Source organism: Mya arenaria, chromosome 13 (genome assembly GCF_026914265.1).
Source record: "Mya arenaria isolate MELC-2E11 chromosome 13, ASM2691426v1".
Taxonomy (NCBI): Eukaryota; Metazoa; Mollusca; class Bivalvia; order Myida; family Myidae; genus Mya; species Mya arenaria.
The window spans coordinates 19,677,724-19,700,841 of record NC_069134.1 but is presented as its reverse complement, the minus strand read 5'-3'; the positions used below and the strand labels follow the sequence as shown (position 1 = coordinate 19,700,841).

The 23,118-nt window shown below is 33.9% G+C and overlaps 1 protein-coding gene across 2 annotated transcripts; it reads left to right on the top strand.

Moving 5' to 3' along the window:
• Window positions 1-60: 60 nt before the first annotated feature.
• Window positions 61-21,475, top strand: LOC128214239 (coiled-coil domain-containing protein 78-like). 2 transcript variants are annotated; one of them, XM_052920603.1, is made up of 20 exons: window positions 61-581; window positions 2,747-2,891; window positions 3,277-3,494; window positions 3,993-4,156; window positions 4,566-4,709; window positions 8,123-8,319; window positions 8,987-9,161; window positions 11,340-11,474; window positions 11,889-12,020; window positions 12,416-12,502; window positions 13,267-13,446; window positions 13,844-14,068; window positions 15,883-15,971; window positions 16,949-17,027; window positions 17,318-17,443; window positions 18,140-18,336; window positions 18,967-19,141; window positions 19,487-19,524; window positions 19,827-20,000; window positions 20,551-21,475. In XM_052920603.1, the coding sequence occupies exons 2-20, from the start codon at window positions 2,779-2,781 to the stop codon at window positions 20,651-20,653; spliced, it is 2,751 nt and encodes a 916-aa protein (XP_052776563.1). In that variant the 5' UTR covers window positions 61-581; window positions 2,747-2,778; the 3' UTR covers window positions 20,654-21,475. The 2 variants fall into 2 exon arrangements, with proteins under 2 accessions (XP_052776563.1, XP_052776562.1); XM_052920602.1 differs by lacking the exon at window positions 61-581 and adding an exon at window positions 588-707.
• Window positions 21,476-23,118: the final 1,643 nt, after the last annotated feature.

The following is a 23,118-nucleotide window of genomic DNA, read 5'->3' as shown; positions in this document are numbered from 1 at the left end:
TGTACTGTCAAGAGCCAAATATTTTGTCTAAAATTTTTACATGCAAAGCCTTACAAATTATTTAAACAAGAAATGATAAAAAGAGAATACATTGTAGTGTTTATTTAAAATGGATTCCATTCTGATACGATCGGTCGTGAGCGGTAATAGTTGATATCAATATCGAAAGTGTTTATGACAAATCATTGTCTAAAGCTTGAAGTTATCATAATTTTTGGCCGAAAAAACAACAACAGTTTAACTAGTACAATTTTGGAATGATACTGTAACATTTTTTTCTAAGCACAACATTACTGATGTGCGTGCCATGGCATGAGTGGACAAATCGGTCATGGAAAGTCATCCGTTACTTTAGATAAATGTGAAATTGATAAAAGAATTGTTAAAATCATGAACTTAAAATTCTTCTACACACGTTCTTAAAGTAGTTGATGGTCATCCTTGACCAATTCTACCAACGGTGAATTGATACTGCGCAATCAACCAATTATTGGTACAATGTAACCTTTAAGCCTTTGCGTTTGTTACAACTTTGTTTCGTATCATTTGGAACTCTTCAATTGTAAACAACTTGGAGACGGGTAAACACATTTCCTTTGCTAAATATTTTTGTTTGTTGTTGTTGCTTGAATAACTGTTTTGACAATTTGAGATTGCATTTTGTTTCAATGAAAAACCATAAACTCAAACACTTTTGTGGAAATACGGTAAATGTTTAGCTGTTATATGAAAAGTAGTTGGTAGTTTGTGTCAACAGAACAGAAACACACACAGTCTCAGTTGCTCGAATGTTGGAATTTGGAAATGAAATGTTATTTTTTTCAATGAATTTGTTGTAACCACGATCAAAGGCATTGTTCATCATTGTTCTTGAAGCCTTTCCTCATCAATCTTTTCTTTTTGGGCGAAGTAGGTCTTAAGCATGGCTTACAAATGGCCTCATCGCAAAAAAAAGAGTGACAAAATCACATCTGGAAAATTCAATTTTTATTTTATATTTAGATAATGTTGCTATTCATCGATCAGTCACATAATTAAGTACTGACAATTATCTTAAACATTAAATGATCACTTAAATACCAATACTTGCAGTTATTCAACAGATGAAACCTTCTCTGTATGTACTTAATTAAGAAAAGCCTAAAAAGGACACTGTCCTGGAGACAAGATTTAGTTCAGTCACAAAACCACACTAGGCAGTGCAAGTTACTTGCTTTTTACTTGAAGAGATTGCTTATTTGTCGGTATAGCAGAGTTTTGTATATATTTTGTATTATTACATTATAAAATTAGTGCAGAGTGTTTGTTTTTTTTGGTTATCCAGCAGATTCCCTAGTCCATTGGCTGTCGTAATCCTGTCAGAAAATTGTGTGTCTTAGGTCACTGGGTTACTTAAGTGTCCAGCCCTGCCATGCTCAAGAAGAATAGCAAAAAATTGACATCCACAACTCTTGTGAACTGTTTCATACGTGTACATGTATGTGTCACCTGATGCATTCTGGATTAGTTAAAACTGCTGTGTTGTTTGCCTATGAGTTTTTTGTGCAGAATTTGCCATGTTTAGATATGATCCAAATCAAAAATGATCATGGTCTTGAGAAAGGACTGAAATAAGGATTTATACCATGACCATACATGCCATATCCCCCGGCGGGGGGAAAATCACCTGGAATTTTGACCCATCCCCTGATCCCCCAACGGGGGATCCATATCCCCTGATGATGACTAAGTCCAAAAAGTATTGTAGTTTGAGTGTATTTCTGTATTTATTCTTGTATTATAAATGCAGATATTGCGCAAATTTTCGTCGCGTAAAAATCCCCTGGTGTAATATCAAAATCCCCTGGTGACATCATGCATTAAACAAACCAGCCATAGATGTCTACATGGCTATGATAAAATGCCTTGCCTGTAGAAAAGCGAATGGTAACAATGATTTTTTTATATATATATTGAACTTTTGATAAAGAGCTCTGAAAAGTTTGCATGGACTACAAAACCATTGAAGCGGTTAGACAACAGATGCAGAGTTTCAGATTAGATGTGTATTTGCCTAAATTTACAATTAAAATCATAGAAAATGCAATTGTCTTAAATATTGATAAGTAATAAAGCACAAGAAAAGGCAGAATACACAATTAATGGAAAAGGGAAGCGAAATGAATTAAAATGAGAATTAAGAACTAATTTCGTCTAATTCTGTGAACTCAATTTGGTCAATTTACCAAAAATAGATAATGGTTTCCATAATTGGCCAATCTTTTCCGAAAGCAATTTGGAAATAATCAAAGACTTTGGGGTTTGACTAAAGATGCTTTCACGTTGATAAAGAAGTATTACTTACATAAAACAGACATTTTTGTGTACAGTGCATTGAATCTTACTAACTGATGTATAACATCTCTTACGACATATGTATCTTTTGCATGTTTCAAATCAAAATTTACTAGGGTTGTCTACCATGTAAATCCCAGTAAGTGTATAGAATAGGTAGGTATATTAGCCAGAATAGAGAGAGCCTGTCCTGCATAGCTAGATGGGTTCAAGTAATTTCCCTCTTTTGGCAATACCAGAAAGAAAAACATGCATTTTGGAACACATCATTAAAATCTGCTTAAGTTTGCATAATTATCTAACTCTTTTATTTTAAACCACATACATCATGTCTAGAATATCAAGAAAATATGTTCTGATACTTATTATTTCCATCCATGTGTTTGTATTTTCATGTTCTGTGTTTCTACAGATGGATCATTAGAACTAACATAGAAAGGCAGAATGAACATTGACCTGTGTGGGCGTATACGCCCAAGCCTAAAGGCAGAGGGGGCGGAGAATCTCGTTATCGAGGGACAGAGGCTTGCTGCACACCCACGGGGACCATATCTGAAGTATGTGTTTAGATATGTTTGTAAATGAATATAGTGTGGTCATCACAGTCATTAAAAGAAGCATTAGAAATTAGAATTTGGATCATCAAAACTGAATTAATCCTTTATATATTTAATCTTACAGCAAATACAGGTATTAAAAACTAGGCTTTTTGTTCGGCATCTTGGTAATTATTTTTATTTTAGACTGCTGATATAGGTTTTGATAAATTGTAGTCTAAACTGTCTCTTTCTAAACTCTGAAAGTTAAAAAATATTATGAAGGAGTGTGAATTCAACTCTTTTGAGCATTAGAACACAAGCGTCTTTGTTGTGTGGCTTATATTTCTTAAAACAGGCATTGTAAACAAAAAAAAATAATCAGCTAACGCGCCTCTTGTTTCAGCTTCAAGACACTTCATCGTCAAGATGGCACAAACACAGATGTATTCCGCAGCTCTATGGATGATCTGTTGGATTTTTTTCTGGCGGGTTTCAATGTGTCTCTGTTTGTGATGGGGGAGAGCGGATCAGGCAAGACATACACGCTCACAGGGGAGGGAACCAAGCGGGCGGGGATTGTGCCCATGTTGTTTGATACTCTCTTTTCCAGGCTTCACGGAGGTAGGATTTGGTTGCTGTGTATGTTTTGTTGTGTTATAAGTAAATATTGGTTGACAAAATGACAGAGACAGAGTAGAACCTTGTAAGTGAATATTGTTTTATCCTGCAAGTTTATTACCATATTGTTTTCTCATTGATGTTGCTTGCAGTGTTTTTTTTAATTTGACCTTAATATCTTCTACCAAAACAGTAATGTGCGTTTTCTATTCAATGGCTGGGTACTAGAATATAGTAGGAATCTTTGTCTTACTGTGATTGACAGATGGCGTATTAAAATCAGTAAGATGAAGTTGAACTATAACATGTTGATAACAGTAATTGAAATTAACAATTCTGGGTGTTGTAATATGTTTACCTATTCGGGCTTGTTGGTTATAATCTTATAAATTATTATAGTATAAAAACATATAGTATTAGGGCTTGTTTAAAAAAATCTCAATTTCAATGACTGTGATATTTAGGTTACTGCCATAAAAACAACGCTTTTATGACTTCCAGAGCGGTTCATGGCAGACACACGTGTGAAGCGTCAGAACCCGATGGTCTCCTTGGAGATGTTTGAAATCTATAACGAGCTTATCAAGGACCTGATGCAGGTTCCAGGGGGCTCCAGTCAGTACCTTGAGCTAGGAGACACTGCCGAGAAGGGTACCTATGTGAAGGTATACAATTTATCAGTTTTGTTGATGAAAAATGCCTCAAAGCTGTTGCTGCAATACTGGCATGCAATGAGAATTTGTGTAGCTGTTAGATTTTAAGGTCACAATGACTTAATTAAATAAATGGGTGTATTCTGACTTACACTTATAATCCAGAGATTACAGGTGGTAATAAAATAATTTCTTTGATGTTAATTGAGCAGATTTGAAGTTTGGAACGAAATAGAAACTAAATTATCTTTTTTACGACTATTCGCTCATAGTATGATCAAAAGTAAGACACTTGGATCTTCTTCCTAAAATGTAGCTATTTATATGTACATGTATAGAGTATTTTAACTATTTTGGAGTTATTCAGTAAATGACAGAAAACAGATCTTTGTGTAAATCAAATCACCTGTGATTTTTCCAGAATGCTGCATCCATTTCCATCAAGGAAGCCCAGGATGGGTCCACGCAGTTTCGCCAGGGACTTTCCCGCCGCACAGAGCAGACAACAGATTACGGTCCGGCCCAGAACAATGCGGCCACTGTTCTACATATTGACCTCCAGATGGTAGGTTTAACTTTCTGTACTGTGTATGGCACTGTATTAGGCTAGATTGTTGGTATATGTCAGGTGAATGGGAGCTCGAACTGACTCAAAGGCACACCTGGAAGCCAATACTATGTTTTTCTTAGTTACTGGTTATGTACTTTGGCCAATATACACATGATTGATGCTTTTCTTGCATACCTTTAATTTTCCTTTTGTAATTTTAGTTCAATGTTGACAGTTTTTTCAAAATTATTGAATTAATTTTGTGATTATAACTCTTATATGTAACTATATAATTAATTGTACTGCACTGTATTGAAATGTTTTTTTGTTGTTTTTTCTAACATTAAAAAAAATATGTATGGTGCCAGATGAGATTTTCTAGCACAGCCAAATTTACCTGTTGGGCCTGCCCAATGTGCAAGATAATCACATGACATGTGTGGCCTTGTAGTTAATACATTTGAATAGGACCGCGTGTCAAGTACTTTGGCTTACCTTTTCAGCAACAGTCACATGTACATATAAACATAATTCTACTATGTCTGTCAAAGGGAAGATAATTAAAAATAATTATTTTCTTTCCTTGTGGTGAAGTTCCTGTATGAAAATAAATTAAGGTTGAAAATTATTTTTCTGCAGCATTGATTATGTTATTATATGGATTTTTTCTTGACTGAGAAATTAATCAAATACTTGAGCACTAACTATCAAGTAATCAATGAGAGTGATAAACTATCACTAGACATATATATATAATGTGACCCACATCATTGGTTGGGTCTCAAGATTTTTCTGGGGAAGGCCCTGATAAACTACATGAATGATCACAATTTTAAGAAACTGATTTCTTTTGAGGGTGTAAACTGTCTTAATTTTCGTTTTGTTTAAGGCAACCTTAGTGTTTACTTTGCCAGGCTATTACTAATCTGGACAAATGTGCTTCACTTGTATTTGACACAGAAAGCGCCATGTAGAGATTGTCTTTAATAGATCTTGAGTAGATAACTATGAATAATTATCGTTCATATATTTTGCCAATTTAGACTACATCTGACTATCTATATATAATTACATGGGCATGGAAGATGTTGGTTTTGTAAATGATTACTCGAAATCTTTAATGTTCATAATGTCCATCTTTATTATAGCATAATGTTCTTTTGATGTTCGTGTATATCATATCATCGATGTGTGTATACAGTCGAAACTCGATGGCTCGATATTTTAGGGACCGGCCAAAATACTTTGAGCCTCGAAAATATCGAGCCAAGCGGGATTGCTTACAGAATGTTCTTTTTTTATTTGTTACAAAAAGTCTTCTTTACCTCGTTTGTAATTGGCTACGCTATCTCCGCAAGAGAAGAGTATTTATTTGACATAGTTATGCATCGTAAAGTTTGTAACATGACTTATTTTATACATAGAAAATATCATTTTATTTTTTTATTTATTATAAAAATACATTTAATGCGAAAACAACAAACAAGCAATTGTAAACAGTGGGTAACACAAACATAGCTTATAAGTTAAATCAAAATGCATAGAAATTTATAGATGGATAATAATTAGAGACAGAACTTAAAGTGATGGCATGTTTATTCAAACTTTTAAACCATTTAAATTTGATAATAATTATAATACCAGTCAAGCAATTTTAATCGATTAGCGCCTTGTGCTAAATGAAGCCAAGCAAAGAAATCAAGGTGTGAGATTCTTAACTGAACCCGCGAAAATGACATCGACCCAAGCAAACAAAACAAAGTGTGAAATTCTTTTTTGGGATCGCAAAAACGACTTCGAGCATGGAGAAATATTGACCCTCAAGAATTACTTCATTCGAAAGTTCTTTTGTTTTACAAAAGTCATTGTTCTTTGTTAATCAATATAACAGTTTGTTATTATGAACAGTATACTGCTAACTGCATTGTTCTGGTAAGGTAGTATACATACTAAACACAAATATTAATTAATTAGGTGGAAAACAGTTAAATCTTAGGATTTCATTAAGCTAAAAGTAAGTATCTACTTTGTATTGATGGAAAAAGGTTGGATTTTGATCAAACACTCAAGACTTGCTCTACCAAAGTAGAATAAGTATGTATTGCATTTATGTACTGTCAATATGTGTTATTTACATTTTCTCTTTTGAAAATCTCTATATTGTTGTATATACAAATGCATTTGAAAGCTTTTATTGTAGAAGTGGTTGTTCAAGTATTTGTTCACTTCATGATTGCATTAAGATAGGAACCTTGGTTAATAATCATAGATGTACATGAGCTCACTTTTGTCTCCTAGTCTTATTATAACTACGTCCTAAGTTTCACAGAAATTTCATTGTACTTGATAAGTCAATTAATGCAAACATCATGTTATGTTCTCAAGGTCCCTGTTAAGAATTAATTACTTTTTTGGTATAAGCATATGTATTACTTCATTATTCAAAATTGTGGGAACTTGTGATAACTTTATAGGTTTAATATTCTTTGAAATAGTAGCATTTTGCTTTATAAATGAATAAAGATTAGGAGAAGCCATAAGGTATATATATTAAATGATGTTACAAGTTGTTGAAAGTTTTATATGTATTGTATTATATTAAAATGGTTACAGTTACATGTTCTCTGAGGGTGACAAAATATTCAGTCCAACCAGAAAATCAAAAATATATTTCCATAGTGGCTTAAATGGTCTTTAGAACATCAAGTTTATCAGTTAACTTTTAAAATTGTAAAGTTACTATCACAAGAGATTTACATTCAGATCAATCACTGGGGAAAGGTATTGATTGCTCGGCTTTTCAAATTGATATGAAGTGCAGAATTTACATCACTGAATAAATTTGCCGCTCTCATGTTCGCCTTCAGTTGTTGTGCGTCAGATTCATGGGAATAGTGCAAAGGTGTTTTATAGTTCATAGATTTTGTGAATAACTTGAAATACTGGGAAATAAATATTTACTCATCAAAATGTATGTAGATTTGGTTTCATAATAAATATATGTAGCAATAATAAAAGGTAGCAAAACTTATCATTCCCATTGTACTCATATCATGGCATGTAACGCTGATACAAATACTACATAATTTATTTATTCATTGAATAGAAATCTTAAATTTGTGATATATAAAAAAGTTTGCAAATAAGAGTCAATACAAATTAAATTGTGTGAAATGGAATTGATATTTAGAAGCTGATATTTATACACACAAACAAAACCTTACTGTAACTTTTCTAATATCAAAAGAAGTATCCAGTATTGAAATACTTTTTTTTAACCCAGGTTCCATCTCTTTACAGCTTTTAGGTAAGAAAAGACTAAATCACATTCCAATTTAAAGAGGAGGTAGAAATCTGACTTAAAAATTTGCCATTAAACCAGATACTAATACATAACGTTCTTGTACTAATTATTATTGCTTTTCCAGTTGGTAGGTGAGAATCCCTCCCCAAACAAATCCCGCTTCACGATCGTTGAGTTACCGGGACTAGAGAAGCTATCCAACGACCCGAACCAGCTACGCCAACGTGAGGGGCCGGCCCTTAGCAAGGCTCTGATTGCCCTCAACGGCGTTGTGACCCAGCTGTCCAGTAATCCCTTCCCTGACAGGGTCATACACTACAGGTATGGTTGGAGGGTGGGGGTAGGAATGTGGTCTAATAATCAGAGGGAGCGAAATCAGGATGAGAAGAGCCAAATTATTTATTAAACAATGTACAAGTTATCTTCTAGATTAAAAACATAACACAATTGCAATTTCAGATCTCTTTGTCGAATATTGACAAAAATATTTGATAAAAAAAGAAAGGAATTGAGCTTCCCTGTTAAGTTTACATTTTGGGGCTGCTTTAGAATTTAAGGTACCTGATGTACATATAAGCTTGTCATTCCATCTCACAATTGGCGATAGTGTTAAAGTTGGATGTCAGGTGACCGCATTTCATTATAGTGTCACTTGAAAGGGTGTTGCTTGTTAAGTAAATGACTGAAAATACACTATGAATTTTAGTTCTTTCTTTCAATTGAAATCAGACATGAAATGACATAATTTGTGATCTTTCAAGGCCAAAAAAGGTTTGATTGTAATGATATTATCGGCACTACTTTAACAAATTCTTTCTCATTCAAATGCTACCAAAATGTTATGATGGTACCGGGCATCCCAAATTCACATAATTTTACATTGGATACCAATATATGGGATAGGCATTTTTGTTTCCATAAATTAAATATTAAATTAATTAATGAACAAGGTACATCTATCTACATTGAGCATAACATATATTTCCAGCGACTCCAAACTAACCCGTCTGTTGAGAAATGAGCTTGGCGGCAACTGTAAATCACGGGCGATACTCTGTCTGAAGCCCGTCACCCACTCCGAGAACCTCACATCTATACTTAACTTTGCCACACGTGTCACTCAAGTGAAAAACTTCCCGATTGTGAATGACAGCTATGCTCAGGTAACTTTGTGCTAATATTTATGTAATATTAATTATTTATTATTTAACAGTCTAGTTTTATTAATTTAAGCATTTAATTGGAGTTCTAAATATTTAACTGCTTATGCTTTCAAAGATGACTAAAAAATTTCTAAGATAACATGTAAACTATGATGATTATTTTTGCTTTGCTGCCCAGTGTAACCAGTCTTTGTCTTTTGACATGTCATAATGAACCTGTAAAACTGGCGCTTTCAACTTTTCAATTAACATGCTTCAAGTTTAACCAATTCTTAACACTGAAAATTATCTATATCTTACATTAACCTACTAACATCTTATATACATTCACTGTTTCATATTATTTTAGATAATATTCCCTGGTAATAACTCCATATGTTTGGATTAACTGCTTGTTGTTTTGCTGTGGTGTAAACATAGAATGTGTGTGTTTATTAGAATAGTCCCTGGCTTTTGTATGTTAACTTTTTAGGCAATTGTCTATTTTCTTGCCGTAGTTTTAAAAAAACCCACCTAAATCAAGACTCTTGAGCACATGGGCCATTGTAGATAAACCACTGTATAAAATTTAATACACACTGATAGCCTAGTGGAGATGCATTCCCTCGAGTGTGGAAGGTTGCAGGTTCAAACCCTGGCCACGTCATACCGAATTCAAAGATGTTAAGATATTGTATCAGTTGCTCCCATGTCTGTGTTCGGTACTGTCTAAGCCTAGAAAATTAGAATAGCATGTATCGGTGCTTTACACAAAGCATGTTGTAAAACCAAGATGTAAATTTGCTAAGAACTAGAAATCTTATCCACACTGCCTAGAATCTTACTATGTTTCTATTTATATCATAAATAGCCTTTTGATGACGTACAGCTTTAAATACATGACATGTCGCTATAAAGCGTGCTCATTTTCAGCACTATCCATTAGTTACATCAAGTCAAGAAATATTACGCTGGTTATATATGAAAAATATATAATAACTTTATTTCATGATGACAACGTCATTTATGATATAAATAGTAATTATACATTGTTTGTATCATATCCACATGTTGAATTTATGTGTAAACTTGGAAAATCTGTGTTCAGAATAGTGTGTATTTGTAGTAGGCAAATAGGATATATCAGGTTATCAATTACAGAAATTGAGAGATTAGTGCATACGGATACAATTTATCCGAATCACTCTCGATTCCATTTTCTGGGTAGAAGCCAGTACTGGTGTCCTTTTTGAGAAGCCTTGAGAGGCCATTTCCTGGGTGGAATCAAGCTCTCAACCTCTTGGGTGAGAGGCAGATATATGTAGTATCACTAGACCAATCTTACCCTCTAAATGAAAACTATTGTAGAGTGTACTAGTATTTTGTGTATATGAATTGTTTTATAAGGACTGAGAAACTGTTCAAATTATTAAATAATTTTATCTGTAAGTGGCAGAATGTTTGTCTAAGACTCTTGGTTTTGGCATCTCTATCACACACATGAAAAGAAAAACTATCGCATAATAAATTTAAGAACATACAGAATGAAGAAGTGAATTCGACATAACTATGACAAATAAGAGTTTTGTATTGATTTGTTTGTCACCCCAGTGGCTTATAGTCAAGTAGTCTAGTTGTATATTCCGTGGGCTAATTGGATGGAGTCGGTGCTTGCTGTCCAGGTGGTGGGGAAAACAAATCTTAATCATTCGGTACTTAATGTCAGCAAATCCTTTTGTTTTTGTATACAAATGTAATTTATTCATTTTTAATAGTTTTCTCTTTAAAGTTCTTTTAACAGATTATTCTAAATGGTTGTTTTTTGTCAGTGTTCCAGTTTGAATACTGCTTTTGCCGAAGCTTTGATTTGCAGTTTTTTTTGCAAAAAGCTATGGGTTCTTTATCTGTTAATGAACACTATATAAGATTAGACATATAATGTATACATAACAAGACTAGTATACAGAGAGACATTTTGTAATATTGTACTACTCCATTTTATGGTGTAAATTGTTTTTGAGATCTATTATGTATAAGTTTACAAAAAAAGATAAAAGGAAAATTTTAAGGTTATTTTAGGTATTGCTCATGTAAGAGGTTTTATGATACATTATAGTAACATTGAAAGTAAATGTTAAACATTCTTTCAATAAGCATAGTGCCACATTTCTCAGACTGGTTTACTTATATTTCCTGTAGAACCTGATCACCCAGTACCAGGCACGGATTATTGACCTACAGAGCCAGTCTGGGGTTGGCCCTGCCCCCCTTGCTGCCAGGATGACAAACGCTGGTGATGTCAACGAGACGATCCGTACAATCGAGACGGAAAATGTATGGGTTTCAAAAAAATGTGGGAACATTCATATTGCAAACTGAAAAATATGTTACAAGTGGATACCTGGTTAAAATTGGTTTTAATTGCCTTGTAATTATCTTCTACAATCATTCATGAAACGTTTTTGTGAGTTTGCAATTAGGCATTATATCATAAACAAATAAAAAAAAAACAATATTGAAGAGGGTATAGACAATAATGTAAGAAAATACTTTATAAAAAAGATTGCGATTTATATTCATAATATTAGTCATGGGAAAAATAAATGGAAAATCAGAAAAATTGACTGATAGTCAGCATTAAAGCCTCAAAGTAGGTATGTGGCAGACATTTCAACATTGAAAAGTTTCCAGATTGTACACCAATGTGAATCTAATATAGGTATAAGATATGAATGTGCATCATTCCAGATCCGGTTGAAGGATGAGAATGACCGACTGCGCGTCCGTATGGACAGCATGCAACAGAAGTTTGGTAGTCTCGCACACACCAAGACAGACCTCTCACAAGAAATCCTGCTTACTGAAGAAGAAAAATTAAAGGTAGGGCTCTGATCTTTTATAATTTGTAGTCAAATAAAAGAAAGTTAATTTTAATGAAAATGATTGTCTGAGAGTACATATTGTCAGAATGTAGCTGAAGTTTGGCAGCATTGCTGTGAGGAAGAACAGATGACAGTAAGAATGAAAACATTCAGCAAACAAAATGTACCATAAAGCAGTATTCAGTTAGTGTTAATAAGGTGTATATCCAATTTTATTGACCATAGAAAGGGATATTAACATAAATATCACTTTTTACCAGTGAATATCACAGTTTGCATCTATGATTTGTCACATGATGGCCCATTGACCAATGGTAAAAGTGAAAATAACGCATGTACTATAAAAATGCTGACTAAAATCATGTTGATACAGTGTTTGTGTGTGTGTTACAGCTGTCTCAGTCGCTGGTTGAGATGCAGATAGAGAATAACAAGATCCGGGAGGAGGCTGAGGCCACCAAGTTTGAACTCACAAACAAGGTAAGACAACTTGACATTAGAGAATCACGAAATATAGGAATATTTGTAAAGTTTACGCAATACCTCTTGAGCATAAATGTTTGCATTCTGTCTCTACCATTCCAGCTCATTTACTTAAGAAATCTGACCCACATATAAACTAGTTCTCTGACAGCTTCATTAAAATTTATGTTAAATTTGATACCTGGTTATGCCATACAATTTTGTTATCATTGGAAAGGTGTTTGCTTGCTGATTACTAGTATGCAAAATGAATGACAGTGAGCTCATCATGCATAAAATTATTACAGTTTGTATTTCAACTGAAATCTGATATGAATGACATATTTTGAAATCTTTGATGGCCATAAAGTCTTGTTTGTTATATTTTTTTTCGATAAAATTGTTACATTTTTGTTTTCTGCTCACTTCTCAGTGTCAATTAATAACAAAGTAATAGAGGGTCACCAGTCATCTAAAATAATATTATTTGTGGGTAGGATACCTCAACGTGATATTGAATTGTCAGTCAGATACATTTTTGAAATCATTTGAGAAAATTATGTCTTATAAGATTTTTCTGTTTATCTTTCTCTTCTTGATATTATGCCCCATGATAGGGATGTAATCAAATATATTTCTGGAGCATATACACATTGTTAGAGTGACCTGGTGGAGAGCCCAAATCAATACTGGAGCCACCAGCAGACTTGTAACACAAACGAGCAGATATTCGAGGTTGAAGATGTACACATTTTACATTTGATTTCTGTATATCCCTCCAGATTATTATGTTGGAGAGTGAGCTGGTCGAGGCCCAAAATGAGAGAGATCGGAGCAACCGGCAGGCTCGTAGTGCCAAGGAAAGGCTTAATGAGATGGAGAAAGACCGCAAAGACCTCGCTGATGAGTATGTTGTTCTCAAGACTAACTACCTGGCCCTTGTACGCGAACATGAGAAAGAGGTATGATATTAATTTGGTGAACTGTAGAAACTGTTTAAAAATAGGTTTGACTTTGATGAGTATACATTATTAGATGTTAGTGACTCTCTTTAGCATTTTGTTAACAGTAAAATATGCAGATTTTCGAAATGCCAAAAAATGATAGGTGGTATGACAATTAAAGTAATGAAAATCAAAAGCATCTGCATGTTGTTTTTGTCTTTTCTTTAATAATCGAAAGGTATTGATATTATTGGAAATTTATTTGCCAAGTATAAAGATCACTGACACATCTATGTGGCACACCTAACCTCATGAATGAATTCATAACATGTTGGTTCGTTCAGGGATATGAATTAATATCATAATCCAGTCAGTGTCTATAGGTGACTGAAATATTCACCACTGATTTTTTCAGAGTGAGAGAAATGAAGAACTCAGTGTAGAGCTACTAAACCTCGTCAATGCGAAGGCCACCCTCATGAGGCAGTTGGCTGTCCTCAACAGCGACCCAAGCAAACCTGGGGAGGCTGAACAGGAAGTGGATAGGGTCAAGGCTATTGTGATCCAGAAGTCTTCTGGCAAAGTCAAGGCTGATGAGATCCTAGGAACACAGAAGGACCGAGAGTCTGTGGAACAAACGGTTAGTAGATAAATTTGCCAGTGGGGTTTGTGTGTTAGTTTTTGGGAGGTGGACAGGGTCAAGGTCATGGTGATACAGAAGTCCTGATGCAAGTTCAAGGCTAATGAGATCCTAGGTACTCAAAGGGACAGTTGAACTGTGAGTAATCAAATCAGCTTGTTTGGTGTGTGTATTAGTTTATAGAAGATAGAGAAGGTCAAGGCTATTGTTATACTGATGTCTTCTTTCAAAGTCAAGGCTGACTGAATCTGTGGAACAAAATGTTAGCCTTGAAATTGGCTTGTACAAAGTGATGAGGTTTGTGTATTTGTTTATAGATAGTGAACAAGATTTATATTTGCCTGATTGTTCAAAACTGTTGTGACTTTAAGAGTGTGATTAACAACTTTTTTATTAACTTTTAGAAGTGAAATATTTTATGATGTGATTATATTCTTACATAAAAACAGTACAGTTGAAATATGTTTCTCAAATCTTGTTAGGAATACTGCTTATCCTAAAGGTAGCCATGAAATTTCCAGAGCAATACATATTTGAAAGTTAAAAATGATGGCGTAAAAAATATTGTTATCTATAACAAAGTTCTGAACAACCGGCCCAATGTCTAATGTCTAAAAATTGCACTTGTGTGTATACCAATTTACTGAAAATGGAGAGGGTTAAGGCCTCTATGGTGAAGCTTAAGATTGACGAGATACTTAAATCACTGAGAGTCTGTTGAACTGACAATAAGATTGACGTTTGGTTGATTTGTTGAAATGCTTACACTACTTTAAATGTCAATACCATAACAACTTATAAAAAACATCTTTAGAAAACGTCATCTTGGGTATATGAATTTTGTTAGGTGCAAATATAGGATGTGAATACTTAGATCTTCAGAGTCTATCTGCTTTTTAACAGGTCTTGCATCTGTCTCAAAGTTGACACCAGAGTTTCATGACACTGTTAGTTAGATGTGAAGTACATCAGAAACACTCACTTTGCTGCAAAAAATGTCAGGAACATTTTAGAACTTTGCCTATAATTCAACTTTTGCTATTGATTCTCATTAAATAAAATATTGAGTACAAGTTAAACCTTTAAGTGATAATAAAAGTTACCATAACTTTGGGTTGGGAAGCATTCCAAAATTTAATGAGAGTTAAAAAAAAGTTAATTGGACAGAAACGTTATACTTTGAAATTTGATAGCCTTTTTTATTCTATGGGCACTGAAGTGATTGTTTTCTTTGTTTTAAGATTGATCAGATTAGTCGTTGGAAGATTTAAAGATTTGTGTTAGAGTTTATAATGTAAACAGTGTGTAGTTATTTAAACATTTGGGACCAAAATGTAAATGGACAAAATAAATGTTGCAGAAAACAGTGATATATTCTGTGAATTTATTTACCTCTGTGTCATTACAAACAATGCCATTTATAGCCTGGGTATAGACAAAAGTACTTCCATATGAACAGTAGGAGAGAATGAAAGAAATGTGTAGGGAATGAATTTTTTTGGAAGATAACAACAATTTAGTGACAATGTCCACCACATTTCCAAGCCTTACCTCACCAAATGCCAATGGAATTGCCAACTTGTACGAGTTGCAGGTAACATTTTACTATTTATCATAAATCAATCATGATATATTGGAAACAATGCTTGTGAAACTGTCCAGCCTTAACAGAACAGCTAAAAAGCATCTATTCGTGGAAAAGGAGCCTGTGTGAGAAAATAAGGGCCAATTTGGACAAACAGTGAACTGGGCAAAATAACAAAGCCTGTACTAAAAAAAAACTTTATTTGTAACATTATCATATTGTTTTTCAGCTGTTTGCAAACAAGAAGCGTTATGAGGATGAGATGGAACGTACCCGGCGGGATCATGGAGCAGAGCACTCAAGACTAGAGAACATGCTGTGAGCTACATACATTTTTAGCTTGTTTGTTTTTATTGCCATGAAGTTGTCAATGTTGTCATTGTAGCAGGAATCATCATCTTAAAAAATCATAATTGTGGCAATTATTAAAACAAAAAGATAATTATATAATCATAAACCTTCACTTGTTAAGAATGACAAAACATGTAACTATGTATATGTCCAGCAAGTCACATTACTCTGGTTGCAACATTTCCTAAGTTATGCCCCTTGATCAGCTATGAAAATGGATGAGCATTGGCAGCAAATTGCGGTGCTCTTGTGTCTTGTCATCAAGTTTCCTATTTCAACATTTTAATATAGTTTCACATTATCCTTCAGATTTATAATAATTATTGACCGACCTGACCCTAACAACATGCTCATTCTTTTGATGCTATTATAAATTTTTTTAGAAAATTAAGAAGCTGTCAACAATCAATGTTGGAAATTGAAATATTCTTATGATAGAGGGGATGTTCCACACAAAATATTCTTATTATTGTGGGAATGTTCAAAACAAAATAGTCTTATTACATTGATTTTTTTGGTGCAATTTACTGCCTTCTAAAGGCTGTTTCCCCTTGTGAAAAACTGTCCATTTTTCCCAAAATTGTATAATTTTTTCCCAATTTGATAAATGCAGATTACGTTAATGGATTAAAAAGCAATTAATTTCTTGAAATATAAACAAAATCTTGACGAGTCATACTCTTGCACAGCAAAATGTATACATGAAAAAAGTTAAAACATGTATATTAGCTGTTTTGGCCTCATTTTGTATTTTTCCCAAGGTCCACTTTTTTCCCAATTTGCAAGGCACAGGCAGTAAAAATTATTCCCCAAAAAATCACTTAGTTAGTGTTCAACACAAAATAGTTTGATTACAGATGTTCCAGACTAAATATTTTTATGATAGAGGGAAAAACATTGATAAGTGCACAATGGTGAATTAAACTGTGTATATTGTACGACAGGGCTGACACCCAGAGGGAATTGAAAGACATGAGGAATCTGGCCCGGGAGAGACAGCACAAAATAGCAGAGATCAATGCTGTAAGACTAATACTTTATTTGGCTATATTTGGCACTGAAAATTTTATTAAAAGATCTTAATATTTTTAGCACTAATTGTAATGGATGTTATTAAATATCAAAATTAATTTATTATTGTATTTTAATCCTGTTTTACATATTTATTAATCACTCATTTAATTGTAATAGCAATATCATTATTTTTACTTAAAGTCTGATTTTGATTGTCATTAGTTTAAACTGTGAACTTTCAAACTGAAACACTATCTGCCAAATAAATAAACCAGCCTCCTACAATAACCCCCTTGCAGGGCCTGATAATGGCACGGAGTGAAAAGGAGGCCCTGGAAATGCAGGTGAACCGGCTACAACACAAGTCCAAGGACCTCGGGGAAGACTTCCGTATGAGGCTCATCAAATATGTGGAAGACATCTCGGTAAGAACTCAGCTGTTTTACTGATTGTGTTTTGTTGCTGTTAGAATTGTCTTGAATCTCACTATTTATCTTTAGGTTAACTATAGGGACACTGGCACTTTTATGGTCTGTTTATACAGTTTAATCAGTTTTTTTCTCTTTTATATGAAAAAATAGATAATGAAGGTATCTGAAGTACAAATAAAAGCTTGTTATTAATCCATTGATGATAATGTAACTTTTTAGTGCTTGTTCACCAATATAATTTTTTAATCACTTGAAAGGGTTTTGTTTACTGATGTGCTTACAATGTAAAATAAGCAATAAAAAGCACGTTATTAAGGTCTATTTTTTTTTATTTTGTGTTGAATTCAAGTCAAATTAAACATGAACGGAGCTATTTTGCAATCTTTTAAAGCCAAAAAGCTTGATTGTATTATATTTTCAATATAAAATTTACATATATTTTCCCTCCTCATAAAGGGTTTTAAATTATAACAATTTAAAAATCTTGCGCCCCCCTGCATCCTAATTTAAAATAACAGCAGTAACTCTAGTGCAAGATCTCATTTCCTGCATAAAGAAATACAAGAAGTGATTGAGTTCTTGCATTAAGATGACAAACTTTTCATTGGATACCTTTATAAAGAAAATAAAACAAAAAACTATAAATCTTTGTTATAGTTTTTAAGATTTATCCCTAAATCTATTCACTAGGACTACATGGATAATGGCAGCGGAATCCCGGATGCCAAGCGGGACAAGAAGATGAAGCAGTATGTTGACAGCATGTTGAAGGACATGACCATGTCGCACAAAGACCGGGAAGACCAGCTGAGTCACGCCGCACAGCAGTACCGAGAACAGAAACGCAAGTTCGCTCACAAGTACGAGGAGCTGCTGGTGGCATATAGGTGAGAAATTTGAAAGATATAGTTATTTAGGTTACAGTAGTCATATTTCATTGTTCCCTCAAAACATCATACATATGTAGATATATATACAAGCAACATTGTAAAAAAAGAACATTTGGGTTGGATTTAAGTTAAATCAACATAAGTGTATTTTATTTACACCCTCTTTTTTACTGGAGTCTGCTATATGCTTCATGTATTAAACATATTATAAAGTGCTGGAGGACACAAACAACTGGATGAATACAGCTTAATAAGCTTGACTGGCCCTGATACAAAGTCATGATCTTTAAACAATTATAAATGTAATTGTTGATATCTTCTTGACTTGATATCTTCTTGATTATATCCTCCTGGACTTGCTATGTGAATAGTGGAGTATAGAGCAGGATGATATTGGTCCGGATAAACACAAACTTGTCTCTGATACTAAATCATGTAACCAGTAGTTTAATGAATGTATGCACTATTGTATATAACATCCATCCTCCTTCACACAGGACTCTGTGCATGCTATGTGAACAGCGAGGTATAGAACCAGAGGGCATAGGTCCAGATAAATTCCCAACTCTGATTTGAAATCATTTTGTTAAAATAATTATGTAATTTTGTATATCTTCTGGCCCACAGGAGCCTGCGTCTGTTATGTGAACAGCGGGGTATAGCGCCAGAGGACATGGGCCCAGATGAACACAGGCTTGGCCTGACAGACTCAGACGTGACCTCCAATCACCTGAAGGAAATCAATCGACTCAAGGGGGAGAGAGATGAACTACGCATGCAATTTACCTCCCTTAGGAACAAGGTAGCCTTTGTTGAGTCTTTTCATAAATTCATAACCTTCAATTTATTCTAGGTTAAGAATCACAGAAAATGTAAAGTGGATTGTTGGTTTTCTAATCTTTGTTGTAATGGATTGGATTTCAAAGTAAACACCTCAACTTTGACCTTCCTGTTTTGCTCACATTCCATGGGGCTTAAAGCTTTGTCATATAAACACTTGTACATACAGAAACTAATAGAAAGTCAAACATGAACAAACATAATGAGGGAAATTTATTTCAGTGCTCAAAAAAACAACAATGTCTCAAAGTTAATGTTCTTGGATAGACTCACTTGTATTGTGTATAATTTTTGTTATCTTTTGCAGTTTGGGTTGTCAGAAGACATGAAGGAATTGGGTGTCAGGTAAATATTATTATAGTTTACGTTGAATTCATTGTTTTTTACGTATTCACGTCAACAAATCAGCGACTGTTTATGCCACTGGACATTTCATTTTTCATTTTCAGGTTTTGAAATGGTATCATTATCAGTATGTTTTTCAATGTATACCTACAAGTTATTCCTTTTTAGAAGTAAAACAGAGTATAATCAAATGAAACCTGATATAGGCCTGAATAGATACTAGTGTAGAATAAGCTTTAAATTTCCTTAATACAATTTTTTTTTCAATTTCAAAATGAATTTGCCAAAAACTTATCCTCCAGGCCAGGAGAGAAGCCAGCAGAGTCCTGGGCCCAGCTTCGTAAACAGCTCCGTGAGTTCACGTTGAACACACAGCGACAGCTAGAGGAGGAGCGCACAAAACTGCTCTCTGAGAACGAGGTGCTCAAGACACAACTCCGGGAAAGCCAGGACTACATTGACAGTCACCTCGCCAAGTAGGCAGAGTTTTATGTTTTTTAATTTTAAATTGCTAATATAGTACAAGCCCAATATTTGGGCTCATTAACTTTTGTGAGTAGATACCAGTACTTGGCTCATGACTTCCATTATAACAGGTCTTGATCGCTGGACCTTTCGTGTACAAGAAAGGATTTTTATTATACCATAGTAACTTCAAACATCTCCTTCTCAAAGTTTGACAATAATAAAGTGTAGCTTTTTGAATTGTTTCACTGAATTTTAGGTTAATCAACCAAATTGTACAAATGACCTTGGGCTGAAGAACTGTGTGGCAATTAATTTGAATCTTTTGTGTTTTTTCAATCACAGGTGAAAATGAAAGTATTTTTAGTGTTGCCTTATATTCAAGCTGGAAATGGAGCTTAAATGATCTAGTATTATGTTGGGCTGTTCAATCTTACACTGTGACATCAAAATGCTTCAACTGTTTTTATAAATTGCACAGGGTCACAAGTTTTTAATGAAGATAAAAAAGGCAAAGAAGCTGAGATTTTATCTTACATACATATGTACTGTATAATTCAGGTACAAGCAAGAGATAGTGAAGCTGCGACGTATGTTGGGGTACGATGAAGACGGTGTCCCTATGACAGACCGGAGTGGCAAGGCAAGGTCACGCAGGCACTGACCTTCACCTTGACTCCTACCTCCATGGCAACTGTTGCCTGGGAACTGTTACCATTCTACCTATTGTGCTTCCAGATTATGTTGATCTTCCATAGCATACTGTGATACATGTAGTGTAATTTCCCTCCATCTACTTTATTGACTGTGATATATCTGCTTAAATTCCTGCTTAAGTGTTGAACAGTTGTTTACATTATGAAGTGTTACCAGAACTTCCAATTTTATTTATGGATTTATTTTTGTGAGAGCTTATTTATTCACATGCTTACATATCACACAAATAGAAAATGCCTGCACTTTATTGTAGTGTGCTGGACGTAGATTTGACTTACAAATTCACATGTATCTAAATATAGTTAATATACATGATAATGGTTATTTTTATTTACTATCACTTGTAGCCTTCTACTACACACTTCTGATCAGTAGTAATTCTGGCACAACAATGAATAGTTCTCCTCTTGTTTCATGCTGAAATTTATATAAACCCTCTAAGTTCTTGTTTAAACGCTATCATTTTGTCGGTGTTTATATTTTTACACCATCATAACGTTAAGTCATATAATAGTGTATGTTCACTGCTTTATAATATATTTGACAAGAAATTTTATATAATGGCCTTATTGTTTCATATTTTTCATATTACAACATTTTGTCAATATTATGATGCACAGCATTCCTTATTTATTTGTAAATGAATTCACTTTTGTATGTACATTAATAATCATATCCGATATCTATGTTTTCACATAGAATTTAGTGCAATCCACTTGCTTCTAGCAGCTTATGTTTGTTACAGAGAATAAAGTATCTTTATGCCATACATAGTGTTCTTGTGTGTTTTGCAAGTGAATGTCTTGAGCTTTACCGGTATCTGTGTTGAGAAAAAAAACGTCAGTAAAGTTATAGCCTTAGTATAGCCTTAGTGTTGGTGTCATCGTTGGCGAGATCAGACTTTGACCTTAGCCTTACTTTAAATCTGTTCAATATCATACATTACTTAGGACTTAAGACAATAAAACTTAAGTTGCCAAACACAATACAGGGATGTGTCAAAAACCTGAGCCTTAATTGTTTCAAGAAAATTTGGAAGACTTAAGATTGTATATTTTCTAGGCTAAACACTGCAATTCGATCATGATCGTAAGGCTTAAGATCGTATACTTTTAGACTTAACACCCTTGTTGTAGTAAACTACGTCTCAATAAAAATATTGTAAGAACATCTTCTGTATAGGTTCTGCCAATAACTTTACGGGCGTCCCCAAGCACTATTAAGGCGTCTAATTAAAAAGGGCCCAGGCCCATAACTCTGGTTTTAATAATACTGGTGAGTTTCAACATAAATCAACAGCCGTGCACCAGGGTTTCACATCTGCTTGAGGTTAGACACAATTATACAGGATGCCAGAATAAGGACTTTGATACTTGGTATGTTGATAGCCTGAGTGTTGGTGTCAATAGTGTTGATTACATAATCTATATCCTGCTTCCACAGGGATGATTAATATCCAGTCAATATAAAGTGTACAGCGTATGGATATGTGTATGTTGTCATGACTCAAAACAAGATCGCCATGAAAGTCCCCTATTTTCCTCACTTTCATTTTAGCTTACAATTTCAAAACAAACATTCAAAAAAGAACTTTACTTTGGTACCAATAAAACCAAGGGTTTTGATTAAGATTCGTGAAATTTGGTAACATCATATCTATCTTGTTTCCAGTCCAGGTCTGATTTTTCCATCCGGATCTTAACACATGACTGATATTTTTACTTGCATACCAGTACATAAAATTACCAATTTGTGAAAAAATGATGTAGAAAATGAACATTTCTCCAAACTTAATGTAGTAGTTAATATACTAGAATACATCTGCTGACCGTTTGACCCTTTTTACTCGACATGATCTATATTTGATTTCACCTAGATTTCATATTCACATCAAACATTTTACCAAGTTTTATAGTTTTCTTGGGTAGAAATGTTGCAAGGCTTTCTGAATATTTGATTTAGTTATTGATTAGGTTTGATTTTACTTTTAGATATGACATGATCTATTATCAACCTTGTCATTGATATTGTCAATCATTCCACCATTTTTCAAGACCTGTGTACAGAAAATGTGGCTTAAAGTGTTAAGATTTTTCACACTTTGAACATAGTGACCTCTTATTTGGCTGGACGTGATCAATATTTGGACTCCACACACAAACATTGACCAAGTTACATGAAGATCATTACTTTATGTCTATAGGCATCCATATAAGAAATTCAAACTGGACCTCATTAGTTACCCTTAAAGGCCAAAAATTGTCTACTGAACAGTTTCAATTCCCCAATATTAGATCTCAGTATAAATTCATCTTTCTATAATACACAGGACATAAACCTGTTGATGTTTACACAGTCTTAATTGGCTCCTTGATCTTTTCTATAAAACATCATTACACACAACACGTAAGG